Source organism: Pseudomassariella vexata (assembly GCF_002105095.1).
Source record: "Pseudomassariella vexata strain CBS 129021 chromosome Unknown BCR38scaffold_10, whole genome shotgun sequence".
NCBI lineage: Eukaryota > Fungi > Ascomycota > Sordariomycetes > Amphisphaeriales > Pseudomassariaceae > Pseudomassariella > Pseudomassariella vexata.
This window is the reverse complement of record NW_024467965.1, coordinates 317,788-334,957: the sequence shown is the minus strand read 5'-3', so window position 1 is coordinate 334,957 and position 17,170 is coordinate 317,788. Positions and strand designations below refer to the sequence as shown.

Below are 17,170 nucleotides of genomic sequence, written 5' to 3'. Positions count from 1 at the left end.
AAGAGAAGCTGGGGGGTAGGTCCGTTTTCGGACGGGAGATTAGCGTAAGAGAGTCAAGACAGTCCAGGGTCTGTCCGTGAGAATGTGTGCTAGTGGGGAAGGAGACAACATCTGCATTATGGCTCAAGCCTTGCGCGTTGTCCAACCAGGAAACACATCCTTTGTGAGGAAAGGGGGTATACCCTCCTGCAAAAAGAAAAGCCATCCTTCCATTCCTTCACAGCTGGCCAAACTTTTGTAGTCCACAATGCCAGTCTAAAAGATAGAAAGTTGCTTTTTCATGAGAAAATCCATAGTACAAGCCGAAGGGTGTAAGGTGCGGGACGGGGGGGGGGGCGGGGGGTTGTTGGGGGTGTTTGGAATAGTAGAACACGGCTCAGGCGGAACTCAGTCCATACCCTCTTAGGGCAACGACTTACGAGTCTGCCGGGGTAGCGGAAGCTGGAGCTGGTGAAGCGCTACCACCCTCGCCCTTTGTCAGACCGCCACGGCCACCCCCTCTAACACTACCACGGCCACCACGGTCGCCTCTGCCACCTCGCGGCCCCCGTCCGCCTCGCTGTCGGCCAGACTCAGGTCCACTTTCACCACCGCTAATGGTTCCTCGATCAGTGGCGCTCCGGTAACCGCTCGTGTTAGCATTGGAGCTTCCTCTGCTGCTGCCCCAGTTTCCTGCACCACCTCTGGGTGCATAAGGCTTGCTCTCGCGCGGTGCAAACACCTTTACTAGCGGTCGGGTTCTGTCCTCTGCATGACGAACTTTGAACTCATCAGACAGGCTGGCAAGGGCAGCATCTCGGTCGTCGGTGGTCGGGAAGTGGGCAACCTTGTTGTTGGAGGCAGCGCCCCACTTGTCGATCTTGGTGATCTTAGATCTGTGCTCCTCGGGGAATATGTCCCGAGCTTGTTCGTCAGACTGGACGTTCATGATGAAGAGGCCGACAGTATCAGCCGCTGCACGGGGCGCAGGCGAGGGCGCAGACTCGGGCCCGCTGGCTGTGCCGTTCGTACCTGCGGGGCCTGCGGGCTTCTCGTTCTCCTTGCTTGCCGAAGCAGCAGGAGCTGGAGACGAGGCCACGGGCTTGGGTGTGGCAGGCTTGGGCTGGAGAGGAGTCGCTGCTGCTACTACAGGTTTGGGTTGTGCTGCAGATGGGTTGCGCTGCGGTCCTGAGGGCGGCGGAGGTCCTGAAGGTGCAGACGGGGCTACGGCAGACATTCCGCTCGCCACAGGTGCTGGAGAAGGAGAGTTTGTCGCAGGGGCATTGGGTTGCTGCTTAGCGCCTCGATGGGAAAAGTTGAAGCCTTGGGCTCGCATTTCCGTGCCAATGCGACCGTCTTGGATCTCCAGCACCAACCAGCCAAAGGCAGCATCAGCCAGATTGAAATTCCACATGTTCTTGAACGCGCTCTCGTCGACCTGCCCAAGGGCGGCGGGACCACCACCAACAGGACCACCAAAGGGATTGCCACCAGCAGCGGTCGTCGGCATCTTCTCAACAAGACCAAGCGCATTCTTAAGCAAGTTCTGTTGAGCTTCGTTCTGTTGGATCGCGGGCTCAACCTCGTTCTTGACCGTCTCCCAGACGTCGCTGAAAGAGGCCTTGGAGGCAGCGAGCTTGCCTCGGTAGTGATCCAGGGTCGGGTTGACACTGAACTCGTTGTAGGAGCTTCCATATCTGAAGTGGAGACCGGCTGAAACGGAGAAATCTGCCTTGAGGCTGACGGACAGTTGGTTGAGAATACCCTCGCGGGCAGGGGAGGCATGGGTGATGAACACTCTCGTCTCGGTGGGATCATAGACGCGGTTAGCAGTATCTACCAACTCGCCCATCTGGAGCAACGTAGTCCACATAGTTCCTTGTCCGCCAGCAATGGTGGTTCGTCCCTCGCCGTTGTCGAAGAGCTTGTGCATGACTACCGCCCCACCAAGGCCAAGCAGCCGGAGCTTGACGCCTCCAATCTCCAACAGCATAGATCGCGCTTCGTCGATGATGTGAAGGTTGGGTACTTTGTACTCGCCAGATCGGAACTTCTCCAGAACGCGCACGTCCTCGCAAGCGCCCCAGACTGTGTAGACAGGCACGTCGAGCTTGACTTGGCCGCTGATCAGCATCGACAGTTCGGAAAGAGGCAGCTCGTGCGGCGGGAAGCGCTGTTTGACGGGTCCAGGGCCGCCCTGGCTGATTGCCTTTTTGACATGCTCGGGGATTAGTGGCGAGTACTGAGCGACATGCTTCAAAGTCCTGTTCACCAGCTCGTCAGTTGATAATCCTCGTTGTCCATGCGTGCCTGTTGTACGTCACACTCACTTCTCGGCAATTCGCTCCAGCGAGGTGTCATCGTAGAAGCCGAAGTCACCAGTGTGGATGATGTGGTCGGCCCGTGCTTGCTTCGCGAGATCGTTCAGAGACCGGAGGTTGCCTAGGGCGCAGCTATCAGCATCGCTTCACTTCGACCAGGCAACTAACTGTCTTTCCTCACCTCGTACATCTGCTATGCACAGCACGCGAATCGGGCCGGTTTGGAGGACTCGTCCTTGGTTCGGCAGGAGGGGCGTGGCACCAGGAGCTGGTTGGAGGTTAGGGTGACCGCCGGGAGCCCCGTTGGGCATGTAGCCTTGGCTGTTGTAGGGCTGGCGGGGTTGCTGAGTGAAGGGGTCAGCCATCTGATCTGCCATCTCCAATCTAACGTCTGTGTACATGGGACGTCGGAGATAGGAATAGGGATTGGGCATGGGCTGCTGCATGCGAGCGTTTGGTGGAAGGGGGCCTGGAAGGTGCGGGTGAAGCATGTTGGGTCCAGGCACGATTCTGGCTGAGTAGGGGTCCATGATGACAGGCGATGATGGTGTAATGATTACACTCTGATTGTGGGAGGGGAAGTGCAGAGAGTGCAAATATTAACCACAGCCAGGCCGAGGGTGGGAATCAAGGAAGGGTGCAGTTGCGCGCAGGTGGAAGCTTGCCACAGTGGTCACGGTGGGCGTGGTATTCAACGGACAGCTTAGGCTTGCGGCAGATGTATTAGGCAACGAGGGGATTTACGTACAGCCATGGATCAATGTGTATGTTGAAATTAGAAAAATCCGATGCGGTTTACGGACCTACGGCACAATGGGCGACAAAGGACGTTGATGTCTCGTGATACGCGTGCAAAAAAAACAAAAAAAAGGCAGTCACCGGCGCGTGAGGTTCGTGGACGTCGTGAGGTTGATGTTCGGGTCGGCGAAGTGGCAGCTTCACAAAACTATCAGGTCGAACAGGCCCAAGGGGTTAACGGGATTCTGGGTATCAAGATAATACAACCAGGTGGATATCTAGTAATGGATGATAGTTGGGCGACCAAGGAGTGAGGGTCTTGTGAGTCGTAGATTGAAGCTGTGATTTTTTGGTCAAGAATGCGCAATCGCCAGCATGTCGAAAAGTTCGAAGACAGCCCAACTCGTACCAAATAGGCTTAGCGTGCCTGCATCCAGACATCCAAGGAGGTCCAATGCCAACGAGGCTGAGGCCTGGCACCTTTTTGCCCAGCATTCTCAGCTGTAAAAAAGTCAAGTTGGGTCCAAGCGTTTGGCTTATTTAACCCCGAAGTTCACCTCTCAAAATGCATAGCGGACTTCTGTCTACCTCTGTTGGGCAGCTAAGAAAGACTTCGTCACAGTGGTATTTTTTTTTAAAAAAAAAAACTTGGTGAGCCCGCATAGTCGTGTTTCTGAGAAAGTTGATGGAGAGCTATAAGTTTCCAAAGAACGGAGCTAGGGTAGGCCACCATCGTGGATGCCTCTGGCCCTCAACCCTACGCAACTCTCCCATTACCCCGGATGAATTATGGGGAACCTCTTCTAGCGCAAAAGCTTCAACTCAGCTGCCGAGTCCTTGTCAATGCTGATCTGGTGGTCACAGACGAGACTGCACTCTGAGAGAGTGGCAATCCTGGGCATTGTCAGTACTATACAAGGTCAAACGCCTTCTGTTGTTTATAAGCGGCATCGTTGCTTATTATAACCCTTCGAAGGTGGCCTTCCCTCCAGCCGCATGCTACATATCATCCACTTCGAAATAATTATCATACATTCAAGCTATGATGGGGGTGTTCCCTGGCCCCTTTGGCCCCTTCCACCCCAGACACAGGAAACAAATAAAAGCCCAACCGCGGCTATGATCAATGCCGTACGGCCCCATATATAACATCTCGATAGAGCACAACCATACCGCACCATCCATGTGCACTCAATTGGTGGCAACCCCGTAATGAGCCCCGCCGGCTTCAGTCTGGCGGGAGATGGCTAGGGGCGACAGTAGCAATCTACTGACCCACAAACTTGGGTCCCAGAGGTATGCGAAGGCAGGCGCAGTTGCTCTCCGCTGACGTAGCGGGTGCGGTCTCACGCGGCTCTCTATCCAACTCTTTTCGTTGGAAAGCTTTTATGACTCAACAACGGTTACGTAAGGCAAGGTAGGACAACCCTTTTTGCTTTTGTCCCCTGAACCGCCGATTGTTACCCGCGTTGGGGCTCCCTCAGCCTCGAACGGATGACGCGAAAGAGTGCTACCACATCTCGTCTTCTTCATCGTCACGCCGGCGGTCGTCTCGATAAATGCCGTTGTTGCCACGGTCATCCTTGCCGTGTCCGTAGTCGTATATTTCTGCGTCCTCAGGGTAATCCCCTGATTCATGCTGTGAACCTGGCTCTCCACCATACTGATTGTTTGACTACAGCAGTTTAGCTTAGGTCAACACGGGCTCCGTCAAGGACTTACGCGATGGTACTCAAAGTTGTACCGATCCATACTGTCCTGCGCTTGCTGCTGCTCCATGTATTGTTGTTCTTGCTCGCGTCGCCTTCTCTCCTCTTCTTGCAGTCGCTTCTGTTGAGGCGACTGTGGCACCTGGATCTGAGGATGCATGGCTTGGACCTTTGCGAGGTATGCATACATAAAGTTGCTGAGTAGAACCTGACTGTGCAGCGCACGGCGGGGATTAGCCAGCTTGATGTGCGCCATACGGTAGATGGCCCGTTCCTCCAGGATAGGAAATCTGGTCCAGTGGTAGTCGACATCGGGTCGAAGTACTCGATAAGGAATTGGGTCTGGAGACAGAGATCGTTGGGCAAGGTGGGTTTTCTTGCTGCCAGAATCTCTGTCACTTTTCTTCTTGCCGCCGCCGAAGAGGGAGGAAAATATGCCATCCTTCTCCTTTTTCTGTTCTCCCGACTTTCGCCCGCCTTCCTTCTTTCTCTCTTCTTCGAGCTTGTTATCAGCGCTATCGCGATCGAGCAGCAAGCTTTCCCGGCCTTTCTTGTTCACCGTGTCGATCGAGGTTTGCAAGACATCTAACCGCACATTGTCCTGAACCTTTTCCACAGACCCTTTGGATTTCGCTTTCTTGCTCTCTTCCTCCTTTTTCTTCTTATCCTTGTCGTCGCTCTTGAACCATTTCCATGACGTAGGCTTCGAGGTTGTGCTTTCCGGTTCGTTCTTCTCCTTTTTGCTCTTCTTATCTGACTTCTTTTCCTCGGCCGAGAAGGTGGGAATGAACGTCAGACTGTCGGTTCTCCCAGCACCACCTCCGGGCAATGGCGAAGGGTGATGTGCCATATCGTTGAGTGACTGGTTCGAGGCTCCCTGTGCTCGCATATTTTGTTGTGACTTGGGAGCGGATTGCTGCTGGGGCGGCTGAGGATTCTGAGGCTGAGGAGCGGATTGCGCGCTCTGTCCATAGGCAGGACGTCGACTTGACCGAGCCGGGGGCTCTTCTGGGATCTGTGCCTGAACAATACCCTTTTGAGAAGAAGATCTTTCAGGGTATGGTCGGGCCTGCGGAGGTTGTACAGGAGAGGGCTCCTCGTCCTTCGCGAGAGTCTCGACGATTTGTGGGACGGGGGGAGAGGCTCGGACTGAGTCGCCGGATGGGATCCGCCTCGGCTCTGCAGGTCGACTTGAGTATTCCTGATATTCATCTTGAGCACCGTCAAGTGACGTGTTGCCAGGTTCTCGAGTGAATGATGGCTGCTTTCGTATTGATCGGGTTGGCCTTGAGTAGTTTTCGCCAACGGGCTCGGACTGTACTCGAGTTAACCCGAATCCTTGGGGGGCCTGGATGGGAGATTCGGTTATTGGTGATGAGTCGCTAAATTCCTCTTCTGCTCTCCGCGAAACGATACGTTGTGAGAATGGGAGACGGTCACTACTGGATTTGCTAGTCCCGCCGCCATGGCGATCTTTCAAACTGCCTCCTTTCCGGTATGTAGTGCGAGTTGAACGACGAAGACCCATGCCAGGTGCAACTGGTAAGATGGGCATGTCATCAGCTCCGCCTTCGCCGCCAGTTTCTAGAGTAAGCCTCTGCACCGCTTTGGAAGGATCCTTCACAAGCTCATCGAGGCTCAGTTCTGGGGTCGCGTATGTCGAATTGTCCCTTTCCAGCCTATCAGCCCCATCCATGTAGCCATCCGCACCACGTCCGCCCACGTTATCAATCTGCCTTGAGAGCATTGACTTTTTACGCCTGAGCGCACTCGAATTGCTCCTTTCCATTCCATCAGCAGAGAGGGTAGATTCACCAGACCTCCTCTTTATGGACTGAACGCGTTTTTCCAAGAAGTTCTTGAACTCAGTCGGGGCGAGCTCGGGGTGTACGCCAGCCGGCACCCATAGCAACCGTGACGGGTCGCCTTCGTCGTCGTTCCCTTGGGGTGCAATCGAAGGCATGGGCATGAGCGAAAAGTTCTGGAACGGCAGATCAGGATCGTGGCTGTTAGGCACATCCATCGACATGCGCCGTAGGGCCTGCAGGTTGCTGAGCTCCTGGGCGATGTCATTTGGGTTATCGATATTGCCCAAAGGAAACTGCGAGGAGCCCTCCTCTTCTCTCATGTCTTGCAGAGTCGGAGACATTGGCGAGCTTGGGCTGCCGTCGCTCCTCTGGCTGGGCTTTCGCCCCACCTGAGACTTCTTTGATGTTCCATTTGCAGATGGCGCCGAGGCGGCTGAGACTTCTGACTTGTCGGATCTTGAACGTACTAGTCGCAGACGTTGGTCTTCTGGGGAGGGGGGTTCGTCTTGCTGCTTCGGAACTTGTTCACCGCCATAAGCGTTGGAGATCCAGCTCAAGGGCCGTGCATCATTATTTGCATAATCATCGTCATCGCCATATAGGGTTCCGATGGTTTCGGTAATGTGGTGGCTCGAGTCAGAAATGGACAGCTGGCTGGCGTGACCGCGACGACTTGCGAAGCTGCCACCGACGTCGCGGGGCCTAGATGAGGTCTGTATAGCCATGTCAGTCAGTCAGTCAGTCAGTCACCAAAGTGCAGAACAGCAAAAGCTAGGCACGAGTAGGCACGAGTCGGCTCCGTCTCCAGCACGGTCGGACATCGTGGAAACAATGCAGCGAAACATCTTTTGGACACGGTTCACAATATGCGCTCGGAAGCAAAAGGACAAGAGGGCAAACCCACCATCATCCAGGACGGTTAACGCGACCTCAAGCGAGGCCCAAAACACACAAATTTCCCCTTACAACGTCGCTTGGTGGCACAAGGCACGATTTCGAGTATGTCGCCGAACTACCATGGGCGTCGCGATGCCACGGGGCGGCAGGATTGGTCGGGACGGTGCTCGGTACTTTGCAGAGAGCTCGTTGATCCACTGATGCAAGCCAGCAAGACCATCAACTGGTAATTAGAAGACCGAGATGATTGAAAGCCGCCTATATCAAACCACACCCGACGAAATCCAGAAAGTGCCAATGACGGTCTCGTTAGTATTGACGCCGGCAGGCATGAAGGGGTGGCAAAAAGTCGTGGTGTTAGGTTCAAAAAGGTGAGGTGTTAGTTGGTGAGATGGGGCTGGCCATTCATGATCTTGGTCTCGTCACTATTCATCATCCTGTTGATTGTGAGTGCTTGCACATTGGATCGAATGAACAGTTGCCTTTGACTTTAGGTCTGCCTCTGGATTCACTGGCGGGTGCATTAGCGTAATGAAAAGCGCTCCCAGGTTGCCAGGCGTATTTTCAACGGCCCCTGGAGCTGTCACGTGTACTTCATCCTTGGGTAGCTCGGCGGCATACTCTATCCAGCAACAGCGCTCTGAGCTGGCACTGGCACAAGCACTGGGAGGGCCCGGGTATCATCGCTTGACCAGATACGCAAGGCATTCAGTCCTCTTTGGGATGGACCGTCCGCGCACCCGCTCTCAGATGGGGCTATTCGCAATGCTACCTATTGAGTACAATGGAATACCAACAAAGGCCCAAGTGGCCATTTGAGTCTGGATTGGGGCTATGGAGGACCTCATCATGCGTTAAGCAGCGAGACCCATTTGTTTTGTTTTTTTTACAGAAAAGGGGGCGGGTCGAACGAGAAACATTTACAAAGTCATTGATAGTGCCGAGGAGTCTTGCCTGTAATATTTACTGCTTCGTCAATAGCTCATACTCGTGATTTGGGATGGCGAGCTCTTTGAGACTTTGACAAGAATAAGTCGATGACGCTAGGGCCGTAAGGTACCATGGCAGATCGGATGATCGAAGAGACTCCAGACGTCTATTCATCCATTCTGTTTCTAGAATTTCTGGAATCATTCCACGACTTTGCAGTTTCAGTATTGTAAAGTTCCAAAGAACCAGAAGGAGACAAGGACGTCATGAATAATCATTTTCTTTTCCATTGGGAGGTGATTTTTTGGTGTTAATTGAACCAATTTCTTCTCACCGTCATAACGATGCCCCTCCTCCCCTATTTCCAGCAAAAGTCGTAGATAATTGCTAGTGTGCTTAGGTACTGTGCAGGTCAAGCCACTCTCCGGTACTACCGAACGACGCCCACATTAGGTGTGTCGCAGCCAAGGTGGTGTATCATCTGTCACATTGGCCCTACTTGGTGCGTTGCTACCAGTGGCTATTTTGATGCTCAAGCGTTCTCGCAGGCGCCTATGTAAGACGGACCATGAGGAGCTAACAACGTTGCCATCTCGGGACTGCTCTGAGCCGCCGGCCCCTCATCGATGAAGTTCCAACGCGTAAAGTGTTTGTGTCCCACCTCTAACTTTTGGCAGCAACGATTAGTGCCATAATACCCCGTCTCCTGTTCGCTCTCGTATATTGAGGCATTGGAAGTCATCTGCTTTCATGGCTAATTAAATGCTGAGGAGACGACGCAATGTCTTCAATAACTCCTTACTTTGAAGTACTTACTCAAGCACCTACTGCACCCACAAGTCTGAACGGCAGGTGAAATCTTCCGAACCTGCGCCGTTTCCAATATAAGTGCTTAGGTTCTTAGCGCCTACTCTAAAGCAGTCAGACCGAACCAGGGTTGATCATTATCCCAACCTTGGGAACTTGGGAAATATTCCAATCCCAACTGCTTCCATTCCTACTTTGCCACTCTGCTTTGTACAATGAAGCCGCATGCGAGATTCAAATTTTCTACAGCCAAGCACGAAGCGACTTTGGGAGACAATCCACGCGCTTGCCGATATCTGTTGGTCAAGGTGTGTCTTCTGACCTGCCTTTGCTCAAGCGTTTGAGAGCTCCGTTTGCCTGAATCATTCATGACACGACACCGGTGTTATCTTCAACACGGTCTAATAAGAGCACTACGGTAACACCATGACACTGCGCCAAGTCGCACAACATGATGATCGCTTGCCATGTGGTAACCCCGCACATCACAAGTGAGATGTGTCACCACCTCTTTCATAACACGACAGTAGGCACAAGTTTTCGGGTCGCTGTCCTGTCCGCAGGCTTTGATAACACTATGCACGCTTGCTCCAGGATCTCCTCCCTCTCCAGTTTCCCCAAGAATGCGGAAGCCACATCATGACAGGCGTCTTACCCGTTTGGGCGCCTATAGGTCACCTTTCATGAACACTGCTGAGTCGCTGCTCCAGCCAACACATCGAGGGTCTCGCTCGCCCACGGAAATGCGACTCCAGAGCAAACCAAGACTGTAGTGCGATAGCCAAACTTGATACCATGACATCACTGCAGCTGAAAACTTATAGTCATTGAGAAATTGTTCCAGTTGGTGCATAATGTCTGGTCACTTGTGCGCATTGACTACCTGCAGTCTTAAGAACTTTAATGGTTTGCGCAGCACTCGGGCGTACGACTGCCAGATGGATGGCATCAGGCACGGCATCGGGAACCATTCTACCTCGGTCAAGGTGTTGCATTCTTTGGTTGGATGCCGACCCCCCTTGCTGACGGACATCTGTCTGATGAAGCAAGGTCTGCGGGGGTCAGCTGCGACCATCAGTGCCATCAGTGCCCCTCAGATGTAGGCAACAAGTCAAACAATTGATTGGTCTTTACGGTGGTTATCATCGCACATCTGATGAGCTATGCAGTTTCCCTGTGTCTCATGCCTGCGACTCACGTCTGAGGAAGGGATGTCACGCCTTCAGCTCCACCATGATCGTTACTGCCAAGTTACGTCGACCGGCTAGGTGCTTGTTTCACTCGTCTTATGGTTCACTGCTCGGAAAACAGAAACATATCCCATGACTTACGAATGATGATGGACTCTGCGGGTCGTAGGAGTATATTTTTCTCGTTCACTCTGTCAAAACCCCACAGTATCTTTCTCTAACGGACAGGCCTCGGCTGTGCTATACTGTTAGTATCTACCATGGGGTTTCTTGGATTTATTCTCAGTGTCCTGCTTGTTCTCATTAATTCACAGAACAATCTTGCCTGCGCCCAAAATTGTTGGAGAAATACGCCGTGTCGAAGTATACAACAGGCTAGTTTCCCCGGGGAATGGGAGGCGAACATTTTTGCCCCTTCATCTCGAGCAGTCTCCCCGTCAGCTCTTCTGGACTACCACAGTGGAGAACATGTCAGCTCATGGAACGGAAAAACTGCTTTGGGTAGGGACAGAATCGGCCTTGTCTTGGATTTTGGGCGCGAAGTTGGAGGAATTGCCACCATCGATTACAATGTATTTTCAGTCGAAGGGAACGGAGCCATCGGCATAGCCTTCACGGAAGCCAAAAACTGGATAGGGCCGGATTCAGACTACTCGAGCGGCAATGGCGCATTTTCTGATGGCGCCTTGTACGCCAACTTCTCCAAAGTGGGCAACTTCAACTACATCATGCCCGATGAGTATCTCCGCGGCGGATTCCGATACATGACGCTGTTCCTCGTGGCGGAAGCAGCTTCTATCAGCATCAACAACGTGACTTTGGAAATTGCTTTTCAACCGACTTGGGCCAATCTGCAAGCCTATCAAGGATATTTCCACAGTAGTGATGCCCTACTCAACAAAATATGGTACAGTGGAGCTTATACTCTCCAGACCGCTTCTATACCTCCTTCCACGGGTCGGGCCTGGCCTGCCCCCGCAAGTGGATGGAGCGAGGTTGGTGAACTGGGGCCAGGATACACCATCCTCACTGACGGTGCAAAGCGAGATAGGACTGTCTGGCCTGGCGACCTAGGTGTTGCTGTCCCCGCAGCGGCTTACAGCACCGGCGATCTCGAGTGAGGCCCTCCTGACCCCTCCCACACGCAGTGAAACTGTGCTCAAGACATACAGGAGTGTGAAAAACGGGTTGCAAGCCATGTACGACGACCAGGTTCGTGCAACTCCCACAAGCTGTCACATAATTGGGCAATCTTCCTAACCGTCGTTGTAGAATTCATCCACTGGTCAATTCCCATTCTCTGGACCACCGTTGATGGCCACAGGTAGTGATACATATCACATGTAAGACATCCGCCACGCGCGTGTGTGACCACTCTCTCTCTAACGTACTCTGAAGGTGGACGCTGATTGGAACATACAACTACGTTCTTTACTCGGACGACACCGACTTTCTGAGAGCCAATTGGGAGAGTTATATAGCGGCCATGTCGTTCATCCTCGACCAAGTTACGGACTCGGGCCTCCTCTTTGTGAAGTCGGATACTGCCGACTGGGGACGATTCGACGCCAACGGAACTTTGACTTCGGCACAATCACTTCTCTACCGCTCTCTGGTGACTGGCGCGACGCTTGCCAGCTGGTTGGGCGACACAGACGGGCAAGGCGAGACATGGCTGCAGAAAGCGAGTGAAATCCAGGATCTCACCAATGCCAAGCTCTGGGATGCCTCTGCCGGTGCCTTCTACGATGCCGTAGAACGACCAGATATCCACTCGCAAGATGGCAACTCCTTGGCCGTTCTCTTTGGAATCGTTAACGCATCATCCACCAAAGCCACAGATATCTCCAGCTACCTTACCCAGAACTGGACCCCCATTGGCGCCCAATGCCCCGAGCTCAGCGGTGAAATATCTCCCTTTATTTCCTCCTTCGAGATTCAAATGCACCTGCTAGCTGGCGAGACCCAGCGCGCCCTTGACCTCATCCGCACCAGTTGGGGCTGGTACCTCAACAATCCCAATGGCACACAAAGCACCATGATCGAGGGCTACCTGACCGACGGTACGTTCGGCTACCGCTACAACGCGGGCTATGGCACGTACTCGATGACCTCGCATTCGCACGGCTGGTCGACTGGCCCCGTAACTGCACTGACGGAACATATACTGGGATTGAGCATCACGGGGCGGGCGGGGAAGACGTGGCGGCTTGCACCTCAGCCGGGGGACTTGACGAGTGCGGAAGGCGGATTTACCACGAAACTGGGGGAATTCTCGGCGAGGTGGTCGCTGGACGCGAATGGGTCTTTCAAGCTCGATTATCAGACCCCTGAGGGCACGACGGGGGATGTGGTGTTGCCGATGGCGACCGACAAGGCAGCGAGGAATGTGCTGGTCGATGGGGCTTCGCCCACGAAGAGGAGTTCCTGGGCCATCCTGGGTAGCAGGGAAGCTAGGAAGGTTGTTAGAATACGTGGGGATGGGGGCAAGCACAGCATTTTCATCAAGTAGACTTGATTAACGTCATCATCAGTATATGGCGGCTGCCTCGGGTTTGTTGCCTGGCGGGCGAGTAGGGGCCTCGTTTGGTGGATTCTGCATGATACCCCGAGATGCACGTATGCATATATGGCTTTGAGTTGAGGTGGTAATTGAAATTACTCAAGATGACTCATTGTGGCATAGATCACTATTTGGTTCTATCCGCAGCTGTTGTATGAATAAGCATCCTGGCCGCAGTCTTTATCAAGATAATTTAAGTAACGCGAACCTCAGTGTCACAACGAAGGCAGTGTGCGGCTACTGAAGTAATCTGTTGGCTTTCCCCATATAAATATCGGGCGGTTCACGCAAGTCGCTGGGATATGTCTCTAGTAAAGCTGAAATGTGTGAAGTGCGGTAGATTTAAGTATAAAATCAGTACAAAGTCTCCACGTATAGCTGTGCGAGAAACATCATGCCATCGCGGCTGAGCTCTAGCAAGTTTTATTTTAGAACCATCTGTCCACCATCATCATATTGTCATTCAGAACAATCCTGAAGAAGAGGGCAACAGTCTCTCAAAAATGAGCCAATCATCCATCAAGCTCATATCATCACAATGTTCATAGTGACCAATCCAACCCCTCTCCTTGCATATCTCTTCCTTTTTGCCAAAGAAACCAAACTACGTTCCAAGGATGCCGTTGGTGATCAACCTTGTTATCAAACACTGAAGATCGAGATTACGGGTGCGGAGAGAAGAATACTGCAAGACAGTCTAATGGCGATGATGCAAGAACCTCCAGTTTAGTTGCTCCGCTCAGACTTCGTATCCAGAAACTCTGGCTAGATCTCTGGCGGGCAAAACGTTATCCATGTCGACGTCAACACCCAGGGTGGCACTTGAGGACTTAAGCTCCTTGAGCTTCTCCATGGCCTTCTCAATCATGTCTCTCTCTTTCCTGAAATTTCGGCGTCTTGCGGCGGTATCCTTATCTTCCTCCATCAAACGATCATATACGTTGCAATCATCTTGTCCTTGCCTGGTGTTAGCACGACTCGGGGGGATAACCAAATGAAGATGGGCTTCAAGCTTAATATACGCCTCATGTAATCCTAGTTTCTCGTCCAGGTATCTGGGCAATTTTAGGCTCACGTCCACAAGCAAGCGCGAGTGTATCGAAATTGCGACCATGTCGACAAATCGCATTGCTGCGGTCTTGTAATATCCCCGAACGTTCGCAGCGACTTCCAATGAAGCCTTGAAAGGGTCTTCGCCCATCTCAGCCAGATGACTTCGCATCTTCTTCTGCTCTGCGATCCTGTTCTCCGAGGATAAAATCTCCAGTGGTTTCAGCATAATCTCATTCGGGATTAAATATTGCGACTGGGCTCGGGAAAACCATCGAATACGTTCAATCACCTGTGCTTCCTCCCGTTGATATTGTTTGAAAGCGTCCTCGTTGATAGTAAGAGGGTGATGAGCTTCCATCTCATAGAGATTTATCAAACGCTGATGCTGGACTTCCCCCTGTTCATCTAAGAACTGCTTGATGAAGCGGGCGCTTTCCTTGTAGATCAACCTTTTGTTCAGGGTTCTGAGTGAGGACTGGAGGGTGGTGCTGAGAGCCGCAAGAAGAAATTCCATGGTTTGTTCCAAGTACTTGTTTAATGGACCTTTCCAAGGACTGACTGCTCGCTTGCAGAGAGCAACAACCACTTCATGATCGTACATATTAGGGAGCCCCACCAATCGCTTCCTGTTCATCTCTTCACTGATCTGGCCAATATCGGCAAAACCTTTACCTGCATGCGTGAATTCAGCGAATCGACTATTGGCTAGGTCAGTCTGACTTGGCACTCGAAGGCTTTTCGGTGTTTGACTAGATATTGCAGGATTCTCTGGCTTCACGTGTATGTGCTCCAAAGCTGTGCGTGCCTTTTTGTTTGATGAAGGCTGATTTTTTGAGGAATCCCATTGTCTAGGTCTTTTCGAAGGTGTAGACATGGTGGCTATAGCCTCGTCGTCAGAGTCCGCCACCTCGATGACGCCTTTGTCGCTCTCATGTGAGATCTTTATCTTGGGTTTCATCATTTCCATTATACACACACGAAACTCCTCCGTGAGTGCCCTCCAGGTTGCCGAAAAGTCACTGCTATCGATCTTTTCCTCAGCGTGGCGGTAGAATTCGCCGAGGCTTCTTCTGACTTCGAGCTCCACGTTGGCAGGTAAATCTGGGAGGCTGTCTAAATGCTCCGTCACTATGCTCAAATGACTCTTGACCTTTTTAATGGTAGATGGAAGGCTTTCGGGCGTTAGTAAACATCCCTCTACACTATATTGGGCCGTACTACTTACTCCTTAGCAAACTGCTGGCGAAGTTGCTCAGATAAGAAGACTGCCAGATTGGTGACACCACACTTGTCCCCGAACTCCGTGAATTCCTGGGGCCATTCACCAGATCTTCCATCAAAGAACAACTCTTCTTGTCTTTCGGCATCTTCAAGGTCGGAAGTTGGGCAGCGCATCGTAATGAAGTATCCAAGGCCAACGACATGTTGCTCCTGGCGTAAGATACGGATTCACTGCGCGTGGTTACCGACTGAAAGGAGGTCTGACTTGGTCATTACGCCAACAGTTCGCGGTTTTGCATTCATCTGCCTGATGAGATTGAAGGTAGATGATGTCTCAACATCGCAGTTCATCGGAACAGCCCAGATGATCAAGGCCTTTTGTCGCTTGATGTAATTCAAGGCAAGATTCTTGACCACTTCGACAAGATACATATCCTCGTCTCTCTAAGGGTTGTTGAATATTCCGGGCAGGTCGTAAAACGACAGGCTAAGGACTTCCGGCCCTTTGATTTCCAGCGCAACTGTGTTGGGGCTGAACGCCGCCTCAGACTTCTCCATAGCACTCTGCAGATCTCCCTCTTTGGCGATTGCTCCTGAGCCTGGAATATAAAGCTCATGGTTGCTATTGTGGTTCAGAGTAGCAATCTGCGCCCATTTGAGGACATCTTCCAGCTCAGTTCTGTCCTCAACAGTTTTGAATTCTTTGATCTCAAGAGTTTGGAGTTTCCAAGGGGGGAACGGATTTCTTGCCGTGACATCGTTCTTTCTGATCGGTCTTCCGTTCGCTGGTGGGTTGAAGTCGTATTGCTGTTGCAGGGAAACACGGCACTGCCATTTGGTATCGTGAGCCAATCGGATGTGCAAGGGGCATCGGGTACAGACTCCGTCACTTCTGGGAAGGTCAAGCTTCGCCAAACCTGACATCAAGCTCGATTTTCCCGCAGGTTGATCTCCAATGAGTACAAGTTCGGGAAGGGGCACCACATGCGATATACCCTGTTCAACACTGCGTTAGTAACTGCTGTTGATCTAGTCAGGAAGGTCAAGCCGTCTCCAAGGAGGATTGAACCCTTTATTGACCAGGGAAGATAGGAAAATGACATCTGCTTACTAGCTGCTGTATCTCTCCAAGAACCTCATTGAACCTTCTTAGCTTACTGTCCCTGGTCAGAGAGCTGGGAGGCATAAAGTGGTCGGCTCCGGGAATGCTCGATCGCGAGCTTTGATCGCCCGCATCGTTGTTGCCGGTATTCATGTTGTATTGAATTCTGTCGTAGTCTTCGTCGAGAAGCATACGCTTGGTCATACCTGATAAAGAGTTAGGTGTGAAAGGACAAATTCAGGATGTGTGGCAGGGAAGTGACATGAGGATAATCGAACAGCAGGATCCGCCGCTTAACGTTGCGAAAACCGAGTAACGACCTCTCCTTCTTGGCAATTGCAGAGTGGTCGAGATGGTGTTTAGGAGGGAATGGCCAATCGGCAGGAAATCAGGAGGTTGGAATTGGAACGTGAGGTGGAGGTGATGTGGGTTAAAGCAAGTGGGATACGCTATCCAGATATTGAAGATGAAGTGGTGAAGTAGAGCATGGGCGCGACAGTTACAGAAGATCCCGACATGTCGCTGCAGAATTAACATAAATATCGACTTACCAGTATCAAACATAGAATCTTGCTCCATTGTGAGTCCAGTAGCGATGGTCCGACCAGGCGATGGAAAGGGTTACTCACTCTCAACTGGATCGCAACTAGTTGGCACAGAAGCCGATCGATCAGGCAGGTCCGAGTTTGATATTTCCTCGCAAGGTGACAGGGCACGTTTTGATCTGGCAGGGCCACCATATTTGGGGTGGGACCAACTCATTCTGGAGAGGATGCAGTTAGTAACTGTGGTGGATGATGTTGGATTGATCAAGTTGGAAAGGTATTCATGCTTCAGTTGAGTCAAAAAGAT

At 52.0% G+C, this 17,170-nt stretch overlaps 4 protein-coding genes across 4 annotated transcripts; 1 reads left to right on the top strand and 3 right to left on the bottom strand.

Annotated features, from left to right (window-relative positions):
• Positions 1-310: 310 nt before the first annotated feature.
• Positions 311-3,172, bottom strand: BCR38DRAFT_31284 (uncharacterized protein). Its single transcript, XM_040854668.1, has 4 exons — positions 3,049-3,172; positions 2,482-2,644; positions 2,310-2,421; positions 311-2,243 (listed from the first exon to the last, which is right to left on the bottom strand). Exons 1-4 carry the CDS (start codon positions 3,052-3,054, stop codon positions 416-418), a joined length of 2,109 nt encoding a protein of 702 aa, XP_040713373.1. The 5' UTR covers positions 3,055-3,172; the 3' UTR covers positions 311-415.
• A 1,376-nt stretch (positions 3,173-4,548) lies between these two features.
• BCR38DRAFT_348478 (uncharacterized protein) lies at positions 4,549-7,280 on the bottom strand (the record flags this gene model as incomplete). Its single annotated transcript, XM_040856424.1, has 2 exons — positions 4,549-4,713; positions 4,761-7,280. 2 exons carry the CDS (start codon positions 7,278-7,280, stop codon positions 4,549-4,551), a joined length of 2,685 nt encoding a protein of 894 aa, XP_040713372.1.
• Positions 7,281-10,639: 3,359 nt separating this feature from the next.
• On the top strand, positions 10,640-12,891 carry BCR38DRAFT_348588 (Six-hairpin glycosidase-like protein; the record flags this gene model as incomplete). The annotated part of the gene is made up of 4 exons (XM_040856435.1): positions 10,640-11,496; positions 11,552-11,591; positions 11,652-11,722; positions 11,778-12,891. 4 exons carry the CDS (start codon positions 10,640-10,642, stop codon positions 12,889-12,891), a joined length of 2,082 nt encoding a protein of 693 aa, XP_040713371.1.
• Positions 12,892-13,500: 609 nt separating this feature from the next.
• On the bottom strand, positions 13,501-16,441 carry BCR38DRAFT_494397 (P-loop containing nucleoside triphosphate hydrolase protein). Its single transcript, XM_040864724.1, has 6 exons — positions 16,328-16,441; positions 15,698-16,212; positions 15,466-15,658; positions 15,221-15,426; positions 13,965-15,167; positions 13,501-13,904 (listed from the first exon to the last, which is right to left on the bottom strand). The coding sequence occupies exons 1-6, from the start codon at positions 16,400-16,402 to the stop codon at positions 13,682-13,684; spliced, it is 2,415 nt and encodes an 804-aa protein (XP_040713370.1). The 5' UTR covers positions 16,403-16,441; the 3' UTR covers positions 13,501-13,681.
• Positions 16,442-17,170: the final 729 nt, after the last annotated feature.